We start from the raw sequence: 22,265 nt of genomic DNA on the forward strand, positions 1-22,265 counted from the left end.
CATGTAATATATAATGTATAATACATAGTATATAATTAATGTAATACATATATAAATAAACACACATATATACACACCCAACTAAATGTTGACTCATTTGAGGCATTTGGCTTGTCATCATTTTGTCAGGATTTTTCTTTGCTTTGCTCATTATTCTATCCCACATGCTTACCTAGAACAATGCTTTGGTACACACAAGATGTGCAATTAATATTGTTTTAACAATGAATATTAATCATTGAAATGGGAAAGGTTCGTGACAGAATTTTATTGATGAAAACGCAAAGGAAAAGTATAAAGGCAAGTCGCTGATCCTGAATAATCCATAAAGCCAATATGAAAAGAACCTAGGTGCACTTGAGATATATTGGTATTTTCATACTGTCACACAAAAGAATAAGATAAAATTGTTTAGGGGCGCCTGGGTGGCTCAGTTGGTTAAGCGACTGCCTTTGGCTCAGGTCATGATCCTGGAGTCCCAGGATCGAGTCCCGCATCGGGCTCCCTGCTCGGCAGGGAGCCTGCTTCTCCCTCTGACCCTCCTCCCTCTCATGCTCTCTGTTTCTCATTCTCTCTGTCTCAAATAAATAAATAAAATCTTTAAAAAAAAAAAAAAAGATAAAATTGTTTATTATAAGTGCTATGGTATAATGACCTCTTTAGCATTCCCCTCACATGTGCCTGGAATGGATAGTTAATTGTGTAATGTTGATCATTAAAAATATGTGTTATTTAGAACAAGATTTCTTATGGGTTGAGTTTGACTGAGTTCACATGAACATGTGAGTTAAAATATCCCTCTTGTGAAGGAAATTCAATTTTTTACTTTTCCTCTTGTCTATGGAGCTTTCTGCCTACTAGGTTACACATCTGAACAGAGAAAACTGTCAGTTTCATTTCTTTCTCTACATAGTATGCCTCCATACCTCTTTCAGACTTTTTGGCTTTGATTCTTTCAGTTCTTCATACTTCCATTTCCATACAGACAAAGCTGACTCCAGTCGTTCTATTTCTTTTTCCAAAGATGAGCGCATTCTAAATAAAGAATTAAAAGCAAAATAGACTTACAATTTAAAAATAATTTTAGGAACACATTCAATTTTTGATTTCCTATTTTCCTTATTTTTATACTTGTATATGACCTTTATAATCACAGGAAAACTTTCCTAGCTTATTAAAAATTATAAATATTGAATAAAACGGTTTAATTTGTTATTCTGTCAATTAGCATTAGAGTAGGTTAAACATATGACTTTGCCAGTATCAAAATATTTGACTTTCTACCTGCTTTCTCCTGTATTATTCATGCATTTCTCTCATTCTCTTACTCATATTGTTTCCCTCCCATATAAGGAAACAATATGAATATGAATATATATATATTTCTAATTTTAACATGGCTTTTATCCAACCTCATACTGTGACTATATATGAATGAAGAATCCTTTGATATGAAAGAGAATGCCAAGGAGTCTACATAATAATTTAAGAAATCAATCATTTACTGGGGATATAAAAATACTTTTTAAAAAATATTTGCAGTTTTGTTTTAATGAAGCAATTTCACTGGGATCTTTATTTAAAATAATTGAAATTAATTTATCCATTTGTACAACAAATGACAGAGTTAGGATTGAAATCCAGTCCTTTAATACCTCAATTATTGATTTTTTTTGTATGCCCATATGTCTATCAGAGTGAGTCACTGAAAATAATTGTTTACTTCTGGTTGTAATTAGCATATATCGACCTTTGCAGATGGCCAATCCTCATCTGTGTGGTGCATCAGATTATTGTTAAAAATGCTCAATCTCTTTTCTCTACTTCAATGGGCAGAGCTGCTTTCCCCAACCCTTGTTTCTAGGCTTTGACAATGGGATATTAGCAGATAGGACAGACCCAGATGTTTGAAAAGAATCTGTGTGGTTGGGCTTCTTCTTCTATGTCTCAGCCATCACTGTGAAAAGAGTTTCCCTGAGGAAATGCTGTCCCCAAATAAAAACATAAAGCAGATCTGAGCCCAACCTTACTATGGAGACAAGCTGAGCTGGCCCACCTTTTTTGTATCCATATGGGCAAAATATATCATTGTTTTAGGCAACTGAATTTTATGGGTTGTGTGTGTGTGTGTTGTTCTGTTGAGTTTTTTTCTGCAGCTAAAGATAACTGACAGAAAACAATACTTAAAAGGGGAATGCTACAGGAAAAACGGTGATAAAACATAAGCAGCTGGAAAAACGGTGGTATGTGTTATTTAGTGGTGAAACACATGACAAAATCATCACTTGCAGTGTTTTGGAAAATGGAAAATGCGCCTGACATCACCAATGGAATGCTAGTGGGCATCATGTGGCTGAGCCTTCCAAGTGTTTATGCAACTGGTTTTACCTTCTTGTATTTTGGCCACAGCAATGAGAAGTACATAGCAATGCAGACTCACTGCTCTCAGTGGGAGTGTGAGACACAGGACCATAACCAGTCTTTCCTGCAGAGCCCAGTGTAGATCAATCAGCCTTTAGTTGCCTCAGAGACGCCAGCTGAATAAAGTCTGATTGTTGTATACCACTGAGATTTTGTGGTTGTTTGTTACAACCTTTTTGTAATTATAATTAACCAATACACACACTTGGGTCTATTTTAGTGATAATGTCACTAGAAGGAACTTAGAAACATTCACACATCTGGAAGATGCACCCAGAATCAAAATTGAATGCCATTTACATATTTATGAGAAATATGAATATTCCAGGTAGCGATACTATGAAAATAATTTAAAGTAGAATTAGGTCATAAATATATTAGTTTAATCCAATCAATGGATAAACAGCTTATTAAAAAGTTATATAATTATATTTGCATGAACCAAGCCATAGAATTGAAGAGAACATGTGAGAATTAGTTAGAGTTTAACCTCAGAAGACTCAGGTTGCAAAAACACCAGCACCATTTATGACTATAATTTTGAATGCCTTATTAACAATAAGTATATTAAAACTAACAAACAAAAGGGCTTGATATAAAAGTCTATGTTCTATGAACACTGTCTATAAATGTCCACAGCTCCAGATTAACAACCTCAGCCCAAAATCCTGATAGATAAGCAGACCCAGCCAGCTAATGACACCCAAGTTACTTACCAAGATATTATTTTTATCCTGAGTGACTATGTTTGGGATTTCAAGAAGAATGGGATTAAGTATAGAAATAATGAACAAATTGCCAAATACTAATATTTGGTGTCACACTTAAACAGAACATGTAAAAATCACTGTACATTAAGATATGTTACATATTTGGCATTTGGATAATTTTAAGGTTTTTGGATGATTAGGCACATTTGAATATTTAAAAGAAATTGCGTATTGACTTAGACTTGTAAATTTAAGTTGCAAAATATAAGAAAATTTCACTAAGTTTAAACTTCATTGGAATGTTTAAGAATCACCATATTTATAATTTTAATTTACTAGAGTTGCATGAAAAGAACATGGGAATCTTTTTTTGTCAGGGACTGAAAATTTTAAAAAGGAAAAGGAATATAGCAAATTAATAAAGTGATTTTATTAAAGGATATTAATTAACTACATTTGTGTAATAAGCACAATAAAAATTTATTTGAAAATTTGAAAAAAGTCTACATTTTAAAATTTACAAATTCAAGATCATACATGTTCAGAAATCACTATCAGTTTTTAACATTACACTTTAATAAATCAAATGATAATGTTAGCAAAAGACTCACATTGACATAAAAATGATTTACTATTACTGTAGAATAAATGTTGATTCTCAAAAATGTCATCAAAAAGTACTGAGGTAAATATTCTTTCAAGAATTTTATAAGAGGTTCAAGAAGAACACTTCAACTATATATTAATTAAACTTTTAATCTTAGTTATAGAGAAACATAGATGTATTCTAAAGATATAATTATATCTAGATTACACCTAGACTTAGAATAAGTAGTCAAAGCCAGTTCATGAAATAAAAATAATAGAATTTTGCCCAAGTGTATTAAAATAAAATAGATTCCTATTCCTTATTAAAGGCAAATTAGTAATATTTAAAAGAATATTATTTATCTCTTCAAGTATGCATCTTAAATGCAATAACTAATATTTATTAGTTTACTGAAATAAAATTATGTATTTTTATTACAAAAATGGTACAAGTTAGAGAAGTGAAAGGACAGGCAATTCATAAACATGTATTTGGTGGTAATGTGATGCTTGTATATTTTTATTTTTAGTATGGCTTCATGAAAAAAAAATTTGTGACTCTATGCAAGCAAGCACTGAGGACATTGCACACAAATTTATGCAGCAGAGGGCACTCCTTAAATTCTTAATTTCTGGCCTAATCAATTTGCTGTATATTTTAGAGGGATTTTCAAAATTGATCAATTATACAGTTAAATTTATAATTGAAATTTAAATTATCATATCATTTGAACTACAATAAGGCGAAGGAAAAAAACTGATTTTACTCTAAAGAATAGTGCATATTTTATGCACTTCTTTTAAAAAATAATAAAGTTCAGGGGCACCTGGGTGGCTCAGTCGTTAAGCGCCTGCCTTCGGCTCAGGTCATGATCCCAGGGTCCTGGGATCGAGCCCCGCATCGGGGTCCCTGCTCTGCGGGAAGCCCGCTTCTCCCTCTCCCACTCGCCCTGCTTGTGTTCTCTCTCTCGCTGTGCCTCTCTCTGTCAAATAAATAAATAAAAATCTTTAAAAAATAAAAAAATAAAAAAATAAAAAATAATAAAGTTCAGCAAAAAAGTAGTATTTTTAATATGATGATGTAAACTTTTATAGATCTTATTGCTAAAATATATAACATTTGCAGAACTAAAAGATAAGGTGTGAACCAAAACGATTTTTATGGAAAGATATTATATTTCTATGCAATCTTTTGATACTTTGTTAACTGTCATGATCCCATAATAATTGAACATAAAATTTGGAAATATATATAGACAGGAAAATTAACCAAAATATTTTTCAGGAATGAAAATTTCTGAGACATTAATATTTGGGGATAAAATAATCATTTTTTTAACTGTTTCACTGTAAAATATCTAATAAGTATTTTCTTTAAGGTCTATTAATATCAAATGCTTTTACCAAACAAAAACAGATTAACTTGTAATAACATCCAGATATCAATTTTTCTATTAGTTCAAACTCTAGAGTTAGTATCAAACTATAAATAATAAAAGATGTTTTTAATCAGCAACAGATTTGTCATTTTGTGATTCTACTCGCAAGTAGTTACAATTATATCTTTGAGCATTTTCACCATCTTTCAGCAAATAGCCAAAGCCATATATATTTAATTTAATTAGAAAAGAGGTGAATTTAAAGAATATTATAAAGATCAGAGATGTTCAGAAGGATCAGAGACCAAGGCTCAGAGGCAATCCAGGCAGGGACAAAGGACCACTCTCATGCCACAGAGCTGATCCTATCAAGACCCCACTGCCTATACACTTTCTTGGTATCAATTGTGTGTCTGAGAAGTAAATATTTCAAATTAGCTAATTTAAGTAGTAAAGGATATTAATAGCTCAAAGAATCTTTTTGAGGAGATTCTGGGAAGATCCAGAGAAGCAAATGGGAAACCTGAACAGCCGGAAGTACCAAAGATGAGGCCATAGCAATCTTCCCATCAGCATTTCATTGCAGCCACCATTTAGGTACAGACATCACAGCATGACCTTAGTACCACCAACTGCAGACATGGCGGCAGTTTCACTCAATCCCAGAGACCACTGCTGCCTCCGGGATCAAGACGTAGCTACTCCCACAGCCTTTCTCCTCACCAGGATGGATTCCAGGTGCTCTCTTCTTCTCGGGGCATTAGGTTCTGCTAAAAAGTCCAGGCGGCTACGTCGGAAGAGCTGTTTCTATGTCAAGTGTCTGCACATCGGCTACAAGAGAAACTCAAGCTGAGACTTACTAGCAACTTTGTAGTCTATGCAGAGAAGCAGACTCCGTCTCCTTAGGTAGGCGATTGCCCAAACGCAAAAGACACTACAGAGTAAAAAACACTTGCGAAAGTACACAAAAAGTGATTTGAGACGGATTAAATATAAGACTGAAACTGTAAAACTTCTAGAAGAAAACTTTTTTTTGGATTTGGCACCAAAAGCAAAAATAAGTAAGTGGAAGCACATAAAACCAAAGTGCTTCTGCACAGGAAAAGAAACAATCAACAAAGTGAAAAGGAAACCTATGGAATGGAGAAAATATTTGGAAACCATGTATCTGATAAGGGGTTAATATCCAAAATATAGAAGGAACCCATACAACTCAATAGCAAAAACAAAACAAAACAAAAACAAAAAAGCCCCCAAACAAACACAAAGAATGAGAAAGAGTAAACAGTTTTCCAAGAAGACATACACATGGCCAAGTATATGAATAGGTACTTCACATCAGTAATCATCAGGGAAAAGCAAACCAAAACCTCAGTGAGCTATCACCTCACCATTTTAGAATGGCAATTGTCAGGGCGCCTGGGTGGCTCAGTCATGAAGCGTCTGCCTTCGGCTCAGGTCATGGTCCCGGGGTCCTGGGATCGAGCCCCGCATCGGGCTCCCTGCTCTGCATGGAGCCTGCTTCTCCCTCTCCCACTCCCCCTGCTTGTGTTCCCTCTCTCGCTGTGTCTCTCTCTGTCAAATAAATAAATAAAACCTTTTAAAAAAAATTAGTTTTGGGGCACCTGGATGGCTCAGTCGTTAAGCGTCTGCCTTCGGCTCAGGTCATGGTCCCAGGGTCCTGGGATCGAGCCCCGCATCGGGCTCCCTGCTCGGCGGGAAGCCTGCTTCTCCCTCTCCCACTCCCCCTGCTTGTGTTCCCTCTCTCGCTGTGTCTCTCTCTGTCAAATAAATAAATAAAATCTTTAGAATGGCTATTATCAAAAAGACAAGCAATAGCAAGTGTTGGTAAGAGTGTAGTTAAAATGCCACTGTAAAGGAGAATGTAAATTGGTGCAGCCACTATGGAAAAAGATATGCAAGTTCCTCAAAAAATTAAAAATTAAAAAAATCTAAAAAAAATTAAAAATAGAACTGTCATATGATCTAGCAATCCCACTTCTAGGTATATAGCCCAAGGAAAAGGAAATCAGTATCTCGAAGAGACTTTCATGTTCATTGCAGCATTATTCATAAAAGCCAAGATACAGAAGCAATCTAACTGTCCATCTATAAATGAATAGATAAAGAAAATATGAGATGTGTGTGTTGTGTGTTTGTGTGTGTGTGTGTGTGTACATATGTAGGACATTACGCCAAGTGAAATAAGCCAGACACAGAATGACAAATATTGTATCATTTCATTTATATGCACAATCTTAAAAAGTTGAACTCATAGTAACAGAGAGTAGAATGGTGAGCGCCAGGGGCTGGGAAGTGGGGAGAGTTAGGAGACATCAGTCAAAGGGTCCAAACTTTCAGTTACAGAGTAAATTCTGGGAATCTAATGTACAGCATGATGACTATAGCTAACAATACCATACCGTATACTTGAAATTTGCTAAGGGGGTAGATCGTAAGTGGTCTCACCACACACACAAATTATTAATGGTGTTAAGTGAAGGATGTGTTAATTAGCTTGATTGCGGTATTCACTTCACAGTGTATACCAAAACATCACGTGTGTTTGTCAGGATGAGCATGGGTGACGTATAGAACTGCTGAATCACTGTATCATACAAGAGCAACTAATGCAATACTGTATGTTAACTAACTGGAATTAAAATAAAAACTTAAAAAAAACACCCCAAACCCATCACATTGTACAACGTAAAAATACACAAATTTTATTTCTCAGTTATACTTCAAAAAGCTAGAAAAATAGAAAGGAATACAAACCATAAACTACTTTTCTAAAAAGACAGAGGTTTACCACATATCCCATTAGTGATAGTGAATAAATAAGTAGGCCTGTCTCATCTTTAATAATATTACTTTAAATAATATTAACTAGACTTGCATGCCAATTTGTTCATTGTGTTCATTGAAGAATATATATATATATTCCCATCAAGATTTTAAGTCTCCTTTTATTGAGAAAAAACATACCATTTAATGAAGCAAAGCAAAATAATTGAAGCATGCTACTCTTCTTCTACAGAAAATAAACTAAGAAATACAATTGAGGGGGGAGGATTAAAGCTCTGCTTAAATGACGTGGAACAAACACTTTCTAAGGGACACAGGTGCCATCTGCAGTTTAATTTGAGAACTGGTTCTAAATGGTAAAATATTCTACCTCATCTTTACTTAAGATCTCACATTGCCCAGGTTCCTCCCCCTAAATGTCTAGGTATGCCTCGCTCGGTCAGAGGATCAGATTCCCCTCCTCACCTCACTTTTTCTACCTAGGAAGTCTTTATCTAAGAGATCAAAAATATATAAATCCTCAATACACGAGGAACTTCTAGATACTGGAAAATTATTTTTCATAAAACTGATCAGCACTCAGAATACAAATAATATAATAAAGTTTACTGTTTTGATAAGGAGGTTCTCACCAGTGACAATGGTGGAAAGGATCCCCTGAGTTCTCCTGGCTGAATCCTGTGCTCTAGTCAAGAGAATTTTCCCACGAGCTGGGAACAGAAAAAATTACATTCACATGTTCTCAACTCTGGCCATCCACATACTGAGATTCCAGGAGGAAGTTTTAAAAAGTTAGACAGATTTATTGCAACAGTATATATCCTTGGGAAACATTCTCTGGTGACAGAAAAAAGGCTTTGTGATTGCCTCGTCTGGACTGCATGCTGATGCTGATTCCTGGACACATAACACCCATGGGACTGTTTATTAAAGAGAAGAGTGAGGAGACAAAGTGGAATCAGAGGTCTCCTTTCCCCCTTATTTTCTGGCCTGACTATGGTTTATATGTCGAAGTCCCAGTGAATTGGAGAATTTACTTACTATAGGGATTGTTAATTTATTCCCAGGGAGTCAAATTTTAATGTGTGTGTGAGTGTCTGAGTGGGAGTGTAGAGATACACATGTGTATCATTAAAACTGGCACCTCGGCGAGTTTACATGTAGGAAGGAACAGCTTCATATGGTTCTACTACATTATGTCAGGGAAGTTAACACTGTGAGTGGGTGTGAGAGAAGTCTATAACTACTAAAAAGTTAAATCCTTCAAGAAATAAAACACAGAGGTTAGAACTTGACTGCGACTTACAGTTCCAAATGAAATTTTTTTTTAAAGATTTTGTTTATTTGACAGAGAGACACAGCGAGAGAGGGAACACAAGCAGGCAGAGGGAGAGGGAGAAGCAGGCTTCCTGCTGAGCAGGGAGCCCAACGCGGGACTCAATCCCAGGACCCCGGGATCATGACCTGAGCCGAAGGCAGACGCTTAACGACTGAGCCACCCAGGCACCCCTGAAATTAATTTTTAATATGGGTACAGGCCTAAAAATTAATTCAATTTTTTCTCCTTCCCACTAATGTCGATTACCTATATTTGGAATTTATATTTGATGGCAGAATAACATATATTTATTATATACACAGGAATATTATTACAACCTATTGTATTATGATTGGATTATCACAGTCGATTCATATGGTGAGGTATAGACAAAGCATCTGAAAAAGGGAATTAGTGGTGGGAATAAATTTCAGAGGGACTAATGAGAAATTTCTGGCTAACAGATAAAGAATGGCATATAAAGGGCTTACACTACCTGCGAAAGGTTTGTGGGCATGTTATCATTATTCCAATCCATTTAAACCAGGAAAATTGAAACCATTATATAACATATAATTATATTCATACTTATTTTTTCCCATTTTTTTCTGCCCACTTAAGAGTCTTATAAGTAAAGAGATGGAAAAATAATGATTTTCACATATTTTAAAGTGTATCAAATATTCCACAATGCTAATAACTGTCTAAGGTGAAGAAATAACAAAAAAATCATACTGAGTAATTCACACTAGTGGTCACTTTCCCGGACATTATTCATGTTTGATCCTCACAAGAATTCAATGAAGACGGCAGAAGTGATGCTATATGACTTTGAGTCAAGGTCATTAAAACGCCATATATTTCTCTTTGTACCCTTAAGATGTTTGCTTTCAACCAAGCCACTATGCTGTGAGGAGTCAAAGTGGCCACAAGGATAGGACACCTGCAGGTATTTGGACTAGGACCCCAAGGGAGAACCAAGCAACTGCCAGATATGCGACTAAGTGAGGTGGCCTCAGATGATTGTGGCCTCCAGCCCTCAAGTCATCTCCAGCCTTGAGCCATCCCAGCTGAAGTCACATGTAGTGAGAGATGAGTTGTCCAAACAAAGCCATGCTCAAGCTTCATGAACAGAATGAATGGTGATTGTTGTTTCAACACTAACCACTGTGTGGGAAGTTTTGTCATAAAACAGTCGATAACTGGAATATAGGTACCACTATCCATATTTTTACAAAGGACACAACAGCACAGTCTTGGCTAACCCAGTATCATGTAGCTGAATATGTCAGAACCAAGGAGCATATCCAGGTCATTTAATCTCAAGTCTAGAGCTCTTTGCTCTATACCACAAATGATCAATGAATAAAGCATGTTTTTCTGCAATCAATAACTCACAAATTGTGAATTGTCCCTTATAAATATTGACACATTTTTTCATTTTTATTGACTTGCTGAAGTCTACTAATGCTGTAAAACTTAGAAAATCCACTGGCTATTCTAGCCATATACATTAGTGATTATAATTAAGGTGAATCTGCCAGAGATGATGAGAACAAGGCTATAATAAAAGAATGATAGAAACTAAAAACTAACAATCTATAAATTACTCTACAAAATTTAAAAATTGACTTGTTTTGTCATTGTTTCTGGAGATTTCCTCTGATCCTTTCTTATCTTTGTCCCTTTTCGTCTCTCCTTAACACTCAAGAGTCCCCTTTAATATTTCTTGCAGGGCTGGTTTAGTGGTCATGAGCTTCTTTAGTTTTTTTTTTTTTTTTTAAGATTTATTTATTTATTTGAGAGAGCGAGAAAGTACATGAGAGGGGGGAGAGTTAGAGGGAGAAGCAGGCTCCTCGCCGAGCAGGGAGCCCGATGTGGGACTCGATCCAGGGACTCCAGGATCATGACCTGAGCCGAAGGCAGTCGCTCAACCAACTGAGCCACCCAGGCGCCCGAGCTTCTTTAGTTTTTGTCTGGGAAACTCTTTATCTTTCCTTACATTCTGGTGATAGCTTTGCTGGATAGAGTATCTTGGCTGCAGATTCTTCCCATTCAGCACTTTGAATATATCATGCCACTCCCTGCTGGCTTGCCAAGTTTGTTGAGAAGTCTCCAGCTAGCCTTATGGGTTTTCCCTTGTAAGTTAAGGACTTCTTTTGTCTTGCTGCTTTTAATATTTTTTCATCATTATATTTTGCAAATGTAATTACAATATGTCTTGGTGCTGGCCTGCTTTTGTTGATTTTCATGGGAGCTCTCTGTGCCTCCTGGATCTGGATGACTGTTTCCTTCCCCAGATTAGGGAAGTTTTCCACTATTATTTCTTGAAATAAATTTTCTGTTCCATTTTCTTTCTCTTCTTCTTTTGGGACTCCAATAATATGAATATTACTACATTTGATAGAGTCACTGATTCCCTAAGTCTATTCTCATGTTGTATAATTCTTCTTTCTCTCTCTTGTTCAGCCTCATTATTTTCCATTATTTTGTCTTCTAGGTCACTAAATCATTCCCCTGCTTCTGCCAGCCTGTTGTTCATTGCATCATGCCTGTTTCCAATCTCGTTTATTGCATTCTTCATCTCTGATTCTTTTTTAATTCTTTTATCTCTGTTGCAAGGGTCCAAACGGCAATAAATACATATCTATCAATAACAACTTTCAAGGTAAATGGAATAAACGCTCCAATCAAAAGACACAGGGTGTCAGAATAGATTAAAAAAACAAACCCATCTATATGCTGCCTATAAGAGACTCATTTTAGACCTAAAGACACATGCAGATTGAAAGTGACGGGATAGAGAAATATTTATCATGCAAATGGATGTCAAAAGAAAGTCAGATTAGCAATACTTACATTGGGCAAACTAGAATTTTTTTGTTCTTGTATTGTTTTTGTCCTGCATTGGTGTCAGGGTAGTAATGGCCTCATGGAATGATTTTGAATATATTTCCTCTATTCCTAGGGGAATTATTTATAAGATTTGTGAGATTTTGATAAAATTGTCATTAATTTTTTTTTTTTTTTTTTAATTTTTGGTAGAATTCACCAATGAAACCATGTGGTCTTTGGCTTTTCTGTGTTGGGAGATTTTTGATTCCTAATTCAACTTTCATTCTTGTTATTGGTCTAAGAAGATTTCCTACTTCATGGATTCAAGATTCATGATTCAATATTGGTAACTTGTGCATTTTTAGGAATTATCTGGGTTATTTTTCTAAGTTTGCTTATGGTAACATTTTATCACATTCTATATTTCTGTGGTTATCTGTTGTATTATTTTCTTCTCCATTTCTTTTTGGTTTTTGAATCTTCTCTCTTTTTTCTTAGTTAAAGCATTGCCAATTTTGTTTATTTTATTTTTTTTTAAAAAATTGGTCACTACTTTTCAATGTTATGTTATTATTTATTCTGGTCTCTATTTTATTTAATTCTGATTTTTCTTTGTTAGTTTCTTCCTCTACTAAATTTCAGCTAAGTTTCTTCCTTTTTCTAGTTCCTTGTGGTGTAACATTGTTTATTTGAACTTTTTTTCTTAAAACAGCATTTATAGCATAAATTTCATTCTAACATCTGCTTTTGCTGCATCCCACAGATTTTAGAATATTGTGTTTTCTTTTTCTTATGTGTTGAGACATATTTTGATTTGCTGTTGGATTTCCTATTTGGCCCACTGCCTTTGCAGTAGTGTGTGATTTAATATTTACATATTAAATATTTGATATTTTAAAAAATTCAAAAAATGAATATAAATCAAACTCATTTTTTAAATATTAGTACTTAATGATTAATCATGGGTCAATTATCAAATGGCCTGTTTGTTAGACTTAAATTAAATAAGTTTGAAAATCAGACTTGGTTAAAGGAGACAATGATTAACACTTACTCTCTTTCTTTCCATAAAATTTTTTGGAACTCATCCAGATGAACCTGCAAAGCTGAAATTTCAGGCACTTCACTCTCCAAAGGCAGGGTCATTGCCTGCAGTCTTAATGCAGATTTCAGTGAACAGCTGTCAGAACCACTATTCTTGAATGAATCAGGAGAGTTAAGATTGAGTTTCATCTCCTCATTTAATCTTAACTGGTCAATAATCAAAACTTCTTCCTGAAAAGAAAAAAAAAATAAAACAACTATTGTTAATTTTTTAAATCCAGTGCAGAAAAATCATGAAGAAAACATATTTTTGGAAGGAAATAAATGTTATGATTCAGCATCAAATTCCTATTTTCATTTCTTTATCAGTCTGTAAGAGGTATATGACTGAACTTTAACTTGCATTCCTCAAGATTTTTTTTTCTTCTATGTCCTACATTATAGTGAAATACATTTCAGTCTTTGAAAATTTTTAATTTACAATGGAATCTAGGTTATATCGACAATAAATCCCATACATCATAGAAAGACTTAAAATTTTAGATGGAATTATAGAGGAGCAAGATATGCTATAAACTTTTAGAGGTGGAATTAAATAGAAAGGAGTAACAATAATAACTGATATTATTTAAAGAGATAAAATGAATTCCCAAAGTTTCTGAAAGTATGTTCCATGGGTTGTTAACAGTATTTACCAGGTTAAAAAAAATGGATAAATAATATTATGAACTGCTATATAAAATAAAGTTTTTAAAAAGTTTATTTTGTGCAGAATTCTCAAACACTTCAAGATTCCAATAATACCAAGAAATTTCAAGAGTGGATAATGTGAAGCATTCCATAAAGGTTCCATACCATTTGCTGATGGTACCCATTTTATAGGAATTAATTGTGAGGCCAAAGTCCCAAACCTTGGGAAATGTTTAAACTACTGTAAGAATAATTTATTATTATTGTCATAATTAGGGTAAATGGAGAGAAATCTCTCTAAATAATTTATTTTCACATAAAAAATGCTGAGTTACTTTTTCTTAAAACTATTTCTAAGATCAATAACATGGGCTACTGAATTGTGTCTTACCCTGCCCCCAGTACCTTAGAATGACACTGTATTTGGTGTAAGGTCTTTAAAGAGGTCATCAAGTTAAAATGAGGTCATGATGGTGGGCCTAGAGATGGTTTCTCTACAAGGAAATTTGGAGATAAACACAGAGAAAAGGGTGAAGATGACCATTTCTAGGCCAAGGAGAGGTCTCCAGAGAAACCAAACCTGCCAATACCTTGATCTCACCCTTCTAGCCTCTAGAACTATGAGAAAATAAATTTCTGTTGCTGAAGCCACCCACTCTGTGGCACCTAGTTATGGCAGCCCAAGCAAACAAATGTAGTCACCACTGGGTTTGTCATTTTCCCTTTCCTCCCCAGTACTGTGTATACGGCTTTCAAATATGATCAGAATCTCTGGATTCTTCTGCCGAGTTCTTTTCTTACCTTACTATCTGTGTTGTCCTTTGTAGAAAATTCTCTTCTCACCAGACGTTCTCTGATAGACTTACATGTTTGTGAACCAATTTGAAACTGGTCTCCTGGTGCAGAAGGCACTTCTGTGAAACTAGGATGCTTCAGGTCCTGGGTGGTTTCTAACACCTTCTGATGTGGCAAACTTTGTTTCTTTTTCAGTGCACTCAGTTCTTTCACTGTCATCTCTAATTTTATTCTGAGCTGTCTTCCCTCCTCCCTGGCGCTGTTCCTTTCGGCCCGAACTTTGCTCCACTTTTCTCTCCAACTGGCGGTGCAATCTGACCACCACCGCATGGTCTTCTCCATCTGGGCAGCTCTGGCCTTGACTTCCTCAAGCTCCCGCAGGCGAAGCTCTTCACAAATAGTCCACTCACTGGTGTTGCGTGAGTGCACACAGACGTTGTGAGTGGCATGTGATTGCCACCCCTGAAGTGGCAAACAGGAATGACAAGTGTCCCCGGGGGGGGGAGCAGGTGCTACCATGTCACAAGGTGGTTTTATTGATGACTGCGGCATCTGGAAGATTTGTGTTTCCTCAATTAACTGATGGATGGAATCTAAATTCATAGTTATCTTTTCAGGTCTAAGAAAAGACAGAGAACATAATTAACATTTGAGTTTCCCTTGCAATTATAACAGCAAGACCTACATTTGAAAAGCAAGGTTGATGAAAACAATGTATCTTTAAATATTGCATATTTTCCTTTCCACCGTAACTAAAAGTATGGAAGAACTTATGCATTTGTAATTATCCTCAAAAAACCAGAAATTGATACTACATTTTGCCAAATGAATACAAATAAAAATATAAAGATGCAATTGGGAATAGCATATGACATATAACAAATCCAATTCTTTTCAGGTAATATTTACTATAATGCATATTGTCCATTAACTACTCAGTGATCCTCTTTTCCCTGCTAACTCAAGCACAACTTGTTTAAGTGGAAGGCGGAATCTACTGATCTCTGGGAGCATAAGCCCCTATTCTAATCCAGGGGCTAAATCCTAATTGGTCTAACTCTTCCACGATGGCCTCCACTTCACCGACCATTCACTAGTCTCAAGTCATCACAGTAACTGGTTCTGGCTGAGATTTCAGGGGAAATCTGCTGGGAAAGTTTCCAAACTGAAAAACATGAAAAAAATCACAAGATGAGAACCTCTTTTCTTCTGCTTTCTTCCTGCCTAAACCAAGACATGATTCTGGAAGAATTTTATTTATTTTATTTAAAATGGTGGAACAGAAAGAGGAAAAGAGCCTGATTTAATGATTGAGTTGCGTCATGAAATCTAGAATGCATACCTCTGGTTTTCTTGCCATGTGAGAATGATTACCTAACTTTATTTAAGGTGTGGTTGTTGAGTTTTCTGTCACTTGCAGTCAAAGTGACATCAGACTGATACCTGAATTATTTTCATCCCATGGTTAATATTATGATAAATTTAAGAAAATATATTATGAATAAGACATGGTGTTTGTCTTAAAGATTTTGTAGTTCAGTGGATGAGACAAGCACATAAAAATTAAAAATACATATTCACACTATAAAATACATTTATTTATTCCATCAATCTTTTTTAGTACATATTATGTGTCAAGTCAGTGCTAAGTTGCTAAGGTATGTAGGAGGAACTGTAAGGAGCACTGCTCAAGAAGTGATGAACTGTCTCCTAGAAACGAAGAGGCTTCCCGGCATAGATAACTCTGAGGAGTCTTAGCAATTTCAAAGCTTTGTAAAGGAATTACAAGCCACTTTCCATATAAATAACAAAGACTAATTGGTAAAAGCAGACCTACTTATCAGTATGTATACCCATTACTTTATTCAACATAGCTATATCGATGACAGCAAGTAGACCCTTTTCTTTAAAATAAACACTTAAAACATGCAGGTTAATCTGCACATTAATAAAGTTCTGTGGTTTTATAAGATTACCCATTTTTACTATCAAATAAGATTTATTGGTATAAATAGCACTTAACGTACATGACATTAATTCCTCTCATTTTTTATTTGCTTTTATACAGTTACAGATCATAAATTGTCTCATGAACCATCCATTTAATTAACTGAAGGGGTTTCATTATACTAACAACTTAAAAAATGAGGGTTTTTCTCTTTTTAAGATTTATTTATTTATTTTAGAGAGAAGGAGAACACAAATAGGGGGAGGGGCAGAAGAAGAGGGAGAGAGAATTCTCAAGCAGACTGCCCTCTGGGCACAGAGCCTGGTACGGGGCTTGATCCCAGGACCCTGAGATCATGACCTGAGTCAAAATCAAAGAGTCGGCTGCTTAACCGACTGAGCCACCCAGGCGCCCCCAGAATAAATCTTTATATGCTAACTTACAAAGTAAGTCTTTACTGAAAAAAAAAAAAAATTAAATGTATATCACTTTCGAGTTGTAAGAAAAAACACATTTTAACAAGTGTTCTGTAGAGGTGCCAAACCAATTCACTCCTTATTATAACACTTATAATAATGTAGATTCATGGTTGTAATTATTTTTGTTAGCACTGGTACATGTCCAAGCGCATTTGAATTAATGCTGATTTGGAGCAATTGTTCCCTACATTTACTGCAATTCAGAGGGCAATGATAATATGGCTGGCCAAATTTCTAGGACCATTAGTAAACCGAGACAAATATTAAAAAGTAAATAAGGAACTCTTAGAAGCACACCATGTATTTTATGTATATGTTCACATATAATTATACCTATATATGTGTGTGTATATATATATGTATATATTCATTATTCACTATTTAATGATATTTCTGATATTTCCTTTGGCTGGAATTCCAAAATAAAAACAGAAAACTTATTTTATCATATTAAATTTAAATTTATCCTTGCCATTTTTCAAAATAAATCAGTATCATAAAATCATAATGTCTTTAAAAATGTTTCATTAACTTTTATTTCACTATTGTTTTGAAGACTCTATAATTGGATCCTGGTATGTGGAGACCTTGCCTACCAATTAACTATGGATTTTTTCACATCTGACTAAACAAAATTGAGTTGGGTTTAATCATTCAGTCCTTGAACTTGAATAGTTTTTCCTGTTCTAAAGTGTTTCCCAAGCAAGTGTAAATGGGTTCCTCATGTCTTATTTCAATGACTGTGAAAGTATTTGTCCCTGGTTATAGCACAAAGCCTTTGATCCATGAGAAAATATTTTAATGCTATTGACTCTTTGGTTTCTTACTCTGAATTCTGCATTGTCCTCCACAAAAAGGAGGGAGGGGGCACAAGGAAACTCTTGAAGGTGGTGGATATATTTATTACTTTGATTGTGGTGATGGGCTCACAGGTGCATGTCTACGCTCTAACTCATCAAATTATATACATTAAATATGTGCAATACTTTGTATCTACTACACTTCAATAAAGCATTAAAATGTTCATACAGTCAGGCTACCCTGATGACTGCAAGTATTTTTAATGTCATACATAACCAAATAAATGAAATATGGTGGGTCTACTCTATAAATACTACTCCTAAACATTATTTTTCATGAAAGAGAAGTTTAATGTATAAGACATTGAGTTCCAGATTATATTGATTCAAGCTCTGATTCTGTCACTTCCCACATAGATGGATCTTGGACAAATTACATAAATTGCCTTTGACTCATTATCCTTATCTGTAAGGGAAGACAGAAATATCATTGTACTTCAGTTAGTTCTTGTGACCATTAAATGGAAAAATGCCACAGACTGGCTGGCCCAGGCTGTCTCTTAGGCAAGGTGACAGTTTTCTTCAGTGTTATACAAGTCACTAATATATCACTTTGGACTACTGTATCATTTTTCTTCAGTTTCTTTTCTCTCTTTTAAAAGAGAGATGGTATACTTAAAAAAAAACAAGGATAGCAACAGATAAATGAGATTTACCAAAAAGCTCTTCATTTCATGTAATAAAGGTATAATCAATTTCTATATCATATTCATATTATTCAGTGAAATAGTCAGTGCTACTATTATTATCTCCATCCTAGAAGAAACCAAGGCTTAGGGATCTAACATAACCAGCCCAAGTCATACACTTAGAAGGGGCCGACCCAGTTTGGGAATTAAGGAAATCTGAATCCAGAGCCACTGCCTCCCCGTATCAAAAGCCTACAACTTCAAAATACCTATACACACAATAGCAAAATCATCTTTTAGGTTATTTCAGAAATATATTTGGCAGATTTCCATTTTGGCCATGTTTATGCTCCAATATCTCCCATTAAATCACACCACAATTAGTTAAGTGATCCTGATATTGTGCTTTGAGTGAATTTCATCTCATCATAGCCTAAACGAACTGCAAGTTTGGGGCTTGTAAATCCCCACAGCCTCCTCTCTATCATCCTGCTTCCATGCCCCTTGCTTCGGTCACCCTGATGTGTCCATTCCCTGCACAAACCTCCCCTCAACTTTCTCCTTTGAGCGATCAGATTGCTAAGCAAGAGACTTTCCCCTCTCTCCTCATGCTCACCTCCCCTTGGTTTCTCATCCTTCAGGTTATCAGTTAGTGGGACCTATGCTTGACACTTTCCATCCCTTACAGGCCTGACATCTGAGCAGAAAGTTTACATTGGGCTTCTTCCGTGATACTGAATAAAACAGACATGGACTCTGCCATCCGGGGACCTTGTTAATAACCAAAAGCAATAAATCAAACTAAGACTCACAAAGTTTAACTCTCTTCGAAAGAAATAAACAGTGTATTGTGATTCAACACATACCTATATACTTAAAGAAGTCTCTCTGAAGTGACAGATGTCTTATGTATTATCTGAAGAATGAGGTGGACCAGAAATAAAAGCATTTTTGGCAGAAGTTACACTACCAGGGCAGAATCAAATAGGGTCCAAAGGTATTTTTGTTTTTATTGTTTATACTTATTGCTTTCCATTAACCTATAGGAAATGAATTCCAAATGAAACCCTTCTTGGATTTTTTTTTCCCTAAGAAGCAAAGGACCGCTAATGCACACACAATAATGTTAATAAAAGCCATAAGCAAAGAGTAAATAGATTAATACAGATTCAAAACATAGTGCTAAGAAACAGTTGTTACTTTAGATATGATGCCATACACTCTGATCAAACGTGAAAAAGAAAAATCAGTTTTTAATATTCAGAAAAGTAAAACACCATACTGTATTTTAAAGTGTGGCCCATCAAACATGCACATGTGATTAGTATAATAAAAATGTGTATACTGTATGGGTCTAAAGCAGAAAAAAAATATATTCTTAGGAAAGTTTTGCAAGAGAACACTAAATAGGAAATATAAGACTCCAGTTGTAACAGGAAGGTAAGTGAACAATTACAGCGAACGGCGAGATCACACCACTGCAGGAAAGCTCAGGTTCTGCCCATGAGTAAGTATTATATTTAAAAAAAAAAATCCATACACTATGGCAAATTACACAGGCAGTTATAGTCTATATTTGCCCTGAATGTGAGATTTTGGAACCATATTGAGCCAGGAAATACTTGCACAAAAAGGCAAGTAAATAATATAAAATAAATTTGTATGTTATTTAAAGTTTGGATACTGTTTTTGTTTTTCAAAAGCCTCGTAGTAAAAGCATAAATGAAAACTTTTTAAAACACATATATTTATGTTTCCTATCAGTCATTATCAAATTATAAATTGCATTATCTGATCAATTAGAAATTAACTTTAAAGTATTAGCATGGAATTCATATAAGCCCCACCCTTTTCTTAGCTGACTCTTCCCTGCTTCCTAAGTCTTTAACCTCTTACTCTTCCCCAGTGTTGTTGAAGCCATGTGTGATGCTTCTTTAGTCTAGGTTTTCAGTAAAAAATTATTTGAGAAAAATAATATATTCCTTAGATAATGCTCAATGGTAAAAAAATTAACTCCATTTCTTTAAAAAAATCTATTTCAGGGCGCCTGGGTGGCTCAGTCGGTTAAGCGTCTGCCTTCGGCTCAGGTCATGATCCCAGGGTCCTGGGATCGAGCCTCTCATCGGGCTCCCTGCCCAGCGGGAAGCCTGCTACTCCCTCTCCCACTCTTCCTGCTTGTGTTCCCTCTCTTGCTGTGTCTCTCTCTGTCAAATAAATAAACAAAATCTTAAAAAAAAAAAAAAAGAATTAAAAAAAATCTATTTCAGAATAATTTCTCCACATCATATCTTGATGTCATTACTACCATTCCCAGACAATAACAATGTCTTCTATGCTTTAAGAAGAAAACAAAAACAAAAACAAAGCCCATAAAAAAAAAAAAACATTTAAAATAAAAACCTTAGAAGGTCAGACATAGAAAGTGATCAGTTTTACTTCTTTGGAATATGCATAGAGGAATAAAGATCCAAAAATCCACAATCCATTTCCATTTTATAAAATGCCAATGTATCACTTGTAATGAAGCTTGGAAAATGAAAATTTCTTTTTTCTGGCAGGCTGATCATCTTGAAGTTCTTATAATGCTTTGCCTGCCAATTACCAATTTAGGTTCAGATCATTTAGAATTTCTTGGAGGATATAACATAATTTAACTACTCTTATGTAAACTTAGGGTATCAATCAGGTTTGGGCAAGTTCCGTTTTAAAATATTCCTGAAATGTCTCACCAGTGAACAAATATTGCGACATAAAGATATTTTATCTAAGATTTGAGTTTATAGCTTAAATATGTTTCTTCTAACAATATATACAAAACCTATGTTACTTATTACCTATTTGCATGGAAGCCTGACACTTGTTGAATTCCTTGGCATTTCCTAATATTTATGTTTAAATTTCAAGGTTTCAGTAAACAAAACCACAAATGATCCCAATTTTCTCATGCAATCTAATCCAACTTAATAGCGCCAAATAAATAAACCAAAATATCTGTTGAGAACTATGCCAAAAATGAAGTTAGTATTAGCTGTGGAACTATAAAGCCCTGCTGAATCTAATTTTCATATAAGAATAATCTTGCTACTATTTCCAGGTGGCTAACAGTCAGAGTGCACGTTTTATTGGAAAGAGCACTGAAAAAATGTGGTCATGTCGAAGATCCTACCACTTTCCAAAGTTGGACAGGTGACCCTGAATCTGGAATATGCATCACTATGTAAATATCATTTTGTATAATTTCATAAAAATTAAAGAACGTAGAGGACAATGTAACTATGCCCATAAATATTAGTTAAAAAATAAAAATAAAATCCCGAAGAGCAAAAAGCCAATAACTCAAAATTATGATTGTTATTAATTTATAATGTGAAAGTGAATTACCCAATAAAATAATTCCTATCACAGTTTCACAACAAACCAGGTACTGCTAAAGAAGAGGGGTTATGCTTTCCATTTTTTGTTATTTAAAAGCTATTTGTTAAAATTATAGATTTTCTTTGGGCGCCTGGGGGGCTCAGTTGGTTAAGCAACTGCCTTCGGCTCAGGTCATGATCCTGGAGTCTCAGGATCGAGTCCCGCATCGGGCTCCCTGCTCAGCAGGGGGTCTGCTTCTCCCTCTGCCCTCTTCCTTCTCGTGCTCTCTGTCTCTCATTCTCTCTCTCTCAAATAAATAAATAAAATCTTTAAAAAAAAATTATAGATTTTCTTTAATATTGGATCCATCAACATTTTCCAATATTTATGTCCATTTCAGGGTTTGA

General features: G+C 35.0%; 1 protein-coding gene across 7 annotated transcripts in view; it reads right to left on the reverse strand.

Annotated features, from left to right (window-relative positions):
- Positions 1–22,265, reverse strand: part of CCDC102B (coiled-coil domain containing 102B) — a 199,346-nt gene that overhangs the window by 88,779 nt on the left and 88,302 nt on the right. For all 7 annotated transcript variants that reach the window (XM_081801052.1, XM_081801051.1, XM_031024431.2 and 4 more), the window contains 3 exons: positions 14,595–15,207; positions 13,114–13,334; positions 927–1,035 (listed from right to left, as the gene is read on the reverse strand). In XM_081801052.1, coding sequence (XP_081657178.1) covers positions 927–1,035; positions 13,114–13,334; positions 14,595–15,207 — 943 coding nt within the window. The remainder of the gene's footprint in view (positions 1–926; positions 1,036–13,113; positions 13,335–14,594; positions 15,208–22,265) is intronic.

This window comes from Leptonychotes weddellii, chromosome 13 (genome assembly GCF_054177405.1).
Source record: "Leptonychotes weddellii isolate Sample4059 chromosome 13, ASM5417740v2, whole genome shotgun sequence".
NCBI classification, from domain to species: Eukaryota; Metazoa; Chordata; class Mammalia; order Carnivora; family Phocidae; genus Leptonychotes; species Leptonychotes weddellii.